The sequence below is a fragment of the Cyprinodon variegatus genome, unplaced genomic scaffold (assembly GCF_000732505.1).
Source record: "Cyprinodon variegatus isolate N-32 unplaced genomic scaffold, C_variegatus-1.0 Scaffold80, whole genome shotgun sequence".
In the NCBI taxonomy this organism is placed as follows: Eukaryota; Metazoa; Chordata; class Actinopteri; order Cyprinodontiformes; family Cyprinodontidae; genus Cyprinodon; species Cyprinodon variegatus.
The window spans coordinates 608487-616074 of record NW_015150533.1 but is presented as its reverse complement, the minus strand read 5'-3'; the positions used below and the strand labels follow the sequence as shown (position 1 = coordinate 616074).

Sequence of the window (7588 nt, the reverse complement as noted above, 5' to 3'; positions counted from 1 at the left end):
GATACTGTGAACTTCTTTTGGTGTAGAGAAACTTCATTCCACAAGCAGGAAACACAAAGGACATTATAAAGCTCTCCTCTTTCTGCATTGTTGGAAAACATCCTGCTTTAACCCATTGGAGTCTTGTTTTTCTTTTTCTTTTTAGATATAGTTAAATGAAAGCTTTCGAATAAGAAATTAGTATAGTGAGTTATACATTAAAAGCCGTGGAAAGCAGTCCAGCTGTTTGCTTGTGAACAATCTATACTTAGGCTATGTGCCAGATAGACCGTGTGCACACACAAAAACACTTCAGAACACAGTAAAACTTCTTTTCCCAGCTACTGTACAACTTTAAACTGCTGCTGAGAAACTGAATGTATTCATTTCATCTTGGTTTTGATATATCTTTCTCTGAGGCAGATTATGTCATTGTTTAACAAATTATTATATTACTTATTAAACTGATTTATTTTGCTTTTTAGTATTAAAAATGCTAAACTATAAAACATTTAAATGAACAAAATATCCATAATGTGCAGGAACAAGCCCTCAACTACATCTTTTATTAGGAAAAACAACCAAGTTTAATGCATCACATTCCTAATAATCTAACTGAATCAGTACAAAGAAATGCAGACTCCAACTTCCAGTTCAGATTCTGTCACATTTGGTGTTTTAGTTAATGGTTAAAGTTCGAGTTAAAAATTATCAGAGAAATATTGTCAACTCAAAGTGAGAATGGGCCAGATAAATACAATATATGGTAACTGTATAGCAAGGAAACAAGAGGATCTTAAACTAAGCTTTATTTTCTTACTAAATATATTGTCTGCATAGGGAAAAAACACTATATTACACATAGGCTACATTTGAGGTGTTACACGTACATATCATCCAGTACATTGCAAAGTTGATGTTAAAGTTAGAGTGAGTACTTCCTCCATTCTTTACCACAAAAACAGAGGTAACTGTAACAAACACATATTTATTCATGGTGGGGGAAAGCGAGGAAAACAGGAAGCTGCAAACTCAACGTCCATGGGAACATGAAGACTGCATCCAGCTGGCAAAGTATCCACTTCTACAGGTGGGGGCTCCTGGGTGCAGGGTGAGAAGAGGCAACTGTTCAGTACCAGAACTTTATCAAACCAGAATTTATAATAAAAAAAATGAACAGTTGGTTTAATTTTAAAATAGACATTAAATAAGAGCAAACATATGCAGTCACCTTTAGTTCATTGTAGCAGCTTAAATCTCAATCTTTTTTTATTTATTTCAGTAAAAAAAAATGCTTTATTAATCACAGGATAAATTCAATGTTGTAGAAACTTATAGGGTTTCTTTTTCACACAGGTTTTGTAGATGTTGATAGCTGTTGGCAGGAAGGATCTTCTGCAGCTGTCTGTCTTGCAGCAGATCTAGAAAAGCCTCTGACTGAAGACTATCTTCTAATATAGTGCCTTGCAATTGATATAATACCCCTCGTACTTTCTGCATTTTGAAGGTACACTATTATAGAACTCAAGTAGAATGTGCATTTTTAAAATGTCTCTATTAAAAAAAGTCAAGTTTGAAAAGAGTGTTGTGCATTTTTTCTCAGAATCCTTTGTTTTGTATTACTGAATAAGATTAATAAAAAAAAAAAAGGTATTTTCCTTAATACACAACCACCCACTGCTGTAGCAATGCAACAGTAGTGAAAGGGAACTTGTCAAAACTGATGGAAAGAGGGATAGATGAAACACACAGCCAGAGTTACAAGTTGAAGATCAATGGTTCGGATTATTTTAGAACAGGTTGCATCTTTTTATTCGTCTATTCATCAAAGCACCTCCTTCTTTACAGACCTCTTTACAAAGTAGTGCAACTATTTTTTAAACAGTATATATATATATTTTATTTCTTTTGGGGTAAATATGTAAACATTCCCAGACCCAAAACCTGATTTAAACATTAAAGGGAAAACTAAATCCCGGCACTTGTTGTTGGTTCCCTGTTTTCGTTGCTTCTGTTCTTCAGTTTGTATTAGAGATCCCATGGTTTTAGATTTAATAAAATGTATTTATTTGAGTGGCACTGTCAAATCCAACATTAGTTTTATTGAAAGTCCATAGCAAGACTTAAAAGTTGACGTTAATAAATCCTGTCTATCTAATCAGAATAGGCTATGCTGCTAAAAGACTGAAATCTCTAGATATATAAAGGTGATAGAGACATTTCCTAAAACATGCAGAAAAGATATTTACAAAGTATTAAATGGTCGGAAATTATTCAAAAGCCTGTTCAGATTTTTACTTTTAAAAACTTCCGAAAATATGTTTCCTTTTCTTTCAAATTTACAATAACGCACCACTTTGTGTAAACATATTGTTTGCCATTCAGAGATAATCCACCACAGTTTCTGGTTGTAATGTAAGACAGAACATTTTTGACAAAGTTTCAGTGTTATGAACATTTTTGCAGGCCAAAGTTATGATATTGGACTCTATCTCTTAAATACAAAATACTTACAATTATTTAAGTATTTGAATTATAATGTTAATTTATTGCAAAGTGGGTGAATCCACTTATAATATCTTTAGATTCCTGAGTTAGATGCTTTAATTCTGGAAAAAAAGATAGAGGGAAAATTGGATTAACCGTTCTCGCTTTAAATTTAAGTTTATCAATTCTAAGCTTATAATTTCACAAATGTTATATTAGTGTCAGGAAAAGGGACACATTTATTCAATCACATCTTTTCCAAATAATCAGCAGGGCTTTATCTTTTATAAATGTTTTTTATTTTTTTATCACAGTTGAGGTAGTATGTCCTAAGCATGAACACCTTATGAACACGTTATTTTATATTTAAAATATGACACAAAATATGAAATCAACAAAGATACTAAGATTCTAAAAAGCATACTTCAGCCTCTATAACTTTCTAACCTTCCTCTCATCTCATATTTTAGGTAAAATAAAAACATGCCTTTTAAACTTAAGAAGAAATGTAAGTTTTATTAACTGTTGCAAAATTAATAATTTACCTCAGTTTTCATCCAATTTGTTGGTTTCTTAAAAAGGACTACACAAAAATAACATGTAAACGATTTGAGAAAATCATTGAAATTCCAAAGCAAGTAAGCAGATAGTGTTAGCAGTGCTGACATGCAGGAATAAGAATGCCGGTCACAGACAGGCAAAAAGCCAGCTCGATTCCCGACGCATGGCATTGCAACTTATACTGGGAGCTTTGCTTGCAGTGGTTGGCCTCCTGTCTGTAAATGTGTTAAACCTGCTTTCACTCGCTCTGAATTTGTATAAATAATGTATATACATTTATACACAGACTCTAACAAGTAAAGCCTCAGGTGAAAATACTCAGAAATGCATGCTCTGTGCATCCCCGAAGGTGGACATCAGCTCCAAACCAAGTAACTCAAAAGATAACCACGCAGAAAGCAAAAACACACACACACGCACACACACACACACACACACACACACACACACACACACACACACACAAACAACTTGCCAAAAGCAACATGAGCACACAGACACAGTTTTATTTTATTATTTTTTTTACTGTCTAACACACAGTGCTGTCAGTTTCTAAACAAGTTTTCCTCTCCATCACACAAACAGCCCCAAGTTGCGTCTGCCAGTGTTATGTGAAGCTTTTAAACTCTGGAACCACATCACTCGTGTTTACCGAGACGTGTTTGTATGTTTCCCTCCATTGTCAAGCACAGTCAAAGTGAAAGAGACTGCGGGGGTGAAAAATGCTAAAGCTTTTACAAGTGTTCCAAGATTGTGAAAAAAAAAAAAAGTGTAACAATTTTTTTGGAATAAGAATATTTGCTACATCGTTTAATTTAAAGCAGGGCCTGAGGCTATAGTGGCCATATAATGACAAAAATGTGACACCAATCAGTAGTTCTTTAACAGATCACAGAACATGATTTGTTGTGCATAATTTGTCAGCTTCGCTCAATGCAACAGCCCATAAATTTAAATTAACAGCTACATAGTCTGCAGAACGATGTTGATATTAAACATTATTGCCTGAAAGCACAAAATAGGTAGTGACATCTCTATTAAATCTGCACAAGGTGAAATAATAAAAATCTGCAGCATAAAGTAACTATGATAATTCTACATTTTTTAACCATCAGCGACTTCCGATAAAAACTTTAAATCAATCCATTTACAAATATCATACATTCTTTGATTTAATGTCTTATCATCAAGCAAATAAATCAAACATTTCCTCATAAAGTGCACAATTTATTTATGTATGAATTATTTCTGTATTAATCTGATTAAAACATAAAACTGAACAATTTAAATGTAGAAAACGAAAATAAAAAAGCATCAGCTCAGCCCTTCAGAGAGGCAATTATCTAAGTTTCTAATTACTTAGACCAAGCTGCAGCTCGGAGACCTGTTGCTTGGCGGCCTGATGGACAAACTTTAAAAATGTAAAGATCAAATTAATAAGCAAGCGTTTTTAATGGGCAAGCTCACCATTGTTATGCAAAAGCATCACTATGCCAGGCAAAACAAATACACTAAGGTTGGGAGATGGAATAGTTTGAAGGCCGCTGCCGTTTCATTTCAAAGCATGCATTATACATCATTGTGCATAAAGAGGAAGCCTACAGCATTACGCTGTCCCCCATTCCACCTCCCCACTACAATGATTATCTTTTATTATTCATTAAAAAAAGATTGAATGCAAAAAAAAAAAAAAAAAAACAACTTTTAAGCACCTGAACCTCGCTGCCAGCATTCCATTAATTGCCTGCACAAAGGGGAGAGCCTTTGGAGATTTTTCAATTTCAAAAAATGAGGAGCATGCATTCAGTCGTGCTCATGTTATACCGGCACTTAAATCCTACAGAGCTCACATAAAAAAGGACTCAAGGTTGCATCCGATTGAAAGCCTCCAACTACAGCCACTTTAGAAATCCATTTAGCAAGCAGGAGGTTAGAACATCTAATTCAAACACAGCCGCCCTGTTAAAACGGTTGCGCCAATGTCTTTTAAAGAAAAGCACACACTTTTCTTCTGTTTGCTTGGATCCATTGTAGGAAATATGAACCTGGCTCATAGAGAGATGGCAAGACACAAAGAATTAATCTTGCCAGACCTCAGCCAAGTGGTGAAGCTGAATGCTGGTGAATCACTGCTTGTGGAAACTTGACCTTTCCTTCAATTAAATCAAAAGCAAAGCTCCATGAGAGTGACAAAAGGAGGAATGTTGTGGCTGTAATGAAATGACAACCTGATAATCACAACACTATTCATCAATCATAGCATCTGGGATAAAACACGAAATTCTATTTTCGCTGTGACCTCTAAAAAATGTCTGAGGAGACGATAACAAAGTTTCAGACAGCAAAACTACAATAAGAAGGTGAGAAGACAATTAGTAGCCACTTAAGTCAAATTTTCTTGAAATGCATAATTAGTTAATGCTTGAGCCACTACTTTTTTATGCAGTTCAGTTGAAAGACTGTACTGCTTTCTTTTTACTGTTACTTGATCAGTGGAAAGGCATTCATCAAACAAAAATGTAGGATAACCTGACTTACAAATACAATTTATTGCTCAATCATTTTATAAACAATAGTTCTATGTTGTGTATTAAGATGGCATAGCTTCTTTTATATGAAATAGCTAGTGTATACATCTGAAGGGAACATGAAAAATACATTTCATTTTGTTGCTTTGTGACAGTGTAATGACAATAAAGTTGAGTTCTATTCTATTTGTAGGACTACTTTATTTCAGTTGTGTTGGGCTAATTAAGTATACTAATATTCATTTTTTTCTGTCTGTCTAAATATAAGAAACATGTAAAAGCAAAAGTCACTAAATGAAATACAGACAACAAGACAGCCAAAAGTTGCTGGAAAAAAAAGAAAATGGAAACAATTTATAGCTTAATTGCCATCAAATTCAATTCAATTCAGTTTATTTATATAGTGCCAATTCACAACACATGTCATCTCAAGGCACTTTACAGAAACAATTCAACCAGATCATACAGTCACTCTGATTCAAAGTTTTCTATATAAGGAAAACTAGTTGATTGCATCGACTCATTGACTCGAAGGCAACCCCTCACACTAAGCATGCTTGTAGCGACAGTGCAGAGGAAGAATTCCCTTTTAACAAGAAGAAACCTCCAGCAGAACCAGACTCAGTTCAAGCGGCAATCTGCAGAGGCCGACTGCGGTTCAAGGAGACAGAAGCAGAGATACAGAAATAAGCAGAGATACAAAAGGTAACTGTAAGCCAGCTCCACAGGCAGCCCCATCCAGGAAACACACAGTCAGGCTGACGAGCTTTGAGCAGGCTCCCATGTCAAAGAATTAAACAGAGCACATACAGTTAGTCACAGTCAGAGAAACAGGACTACACTGAAAAACAGGCCAAGCTCCAACATCCACAACAAAAGCATTGAGGGCAGCAACACAGCTGACTCGCCTCTCCACGACAAGAGTTGAAATTAAAGTTGCCACCTTGTTCATAAATCAAAGATTAATCTGAAATGGTGCCCAGTAAGCATCTTTCTTTAATCTGAATTTTTTTTTTTACAAGAATCTGTAAGTGCTTGAATGGTCTTGGTACTGGATTCTGCTCAAGCTTTTGTGTTTCCTCTGTTGTGTTTCCATGAGCCTTGGCTTGCTCCTTCTAGACTGAGATTCAAACTAATTGAATTTAATAGGACTGTTTTTGGTTAATAAGTGGGTCTGCCCCATGCATGTTTTCTGAGTAGTAGGATCTTTAGAGACAGAAACCATCTTTTTTAGGTTGCCCATTAATGACAAAACATTTATGTGACACAAAAACCCTATTTTCTCTTTAGTCAAGTTCAGTACCAGACTCTGCGTAATGCTTGACATAAGCTACTAGCTTTCTAGTTTTAGAATGCCGCAACTACTAAGATTGTTTTTCGAAAAATCTTTTCTCATTTTTGATTTACATTTAGATTACAAGGCTAATAAACCATAACTATTTAACATATTGGCATGCTGCAAACATAAAATGAAAATTAGAATTGTTTGGAGTTGAACATGCTTTGAGATGGTGTCTTTCATTGTAAATCCTTGTTAGTGTTACCACAAAGGTCAAGAGATTGCACTCTCATTTTCATGCTTTTACAAATTAGCTGCAGAGTGTACTAATCAATAATAATAATAATAAAAACATACTTTTAATTCTTCTGTGTATTCCTTTTCAATTTAAAAATTCAGGGGCACTCCTAGCCCTGAGATTAAAACAGCTGTGTTCACATTGTCACCATCATAAAGAACTGATTATTTAGTCTGCTATCGCCCTCTTGAGACATTAACAGTTTCAGTTTGAGCTCTGAAGTCTTAAGAGGTTCAGTCTTTTGCCAGAGGCAGCTGCAGCGTTGTAACATTGCTCTCCTTAAAATGGGCATTAGGGATTAAAAACTAACCAGACAAAAGGACAATATGGGGGAAGAAGACACAATGCCCTTTGAGAAAATCTGTTATCTGTTATGTACTGTAGTAATTTTACATCAGAAACGCTAAGTAAAAAGGTGTTATTTAGAGAATTTTACGCTCTCAATCGTAGGACATA

The 7588-nt window shown here is 34.9% G+C and overlaps 1 protein-coding gene across 1 annotated transcript in view; it reads right to left on the bottom strand.

The window, feature by feature from the left end:
- LOC107083661 (adhesion G-protein coupled receptor D2-like) overlaps nt 1–7588 on the bottom strand; it is a gene marked incomplete at its 5' end in the record, with an annotated part of 108313 nt that continues 100725 nt past the window's right edge. The window contains one exon of the mRNA XM_015373041.1: nt 1–1079. Within this exon, the coding sequence (XP_015228527.1) occupies nt 972–1079 (108 nt within the window). The remainder of the gene's footprint in view (nt 1080–7588) is intronic.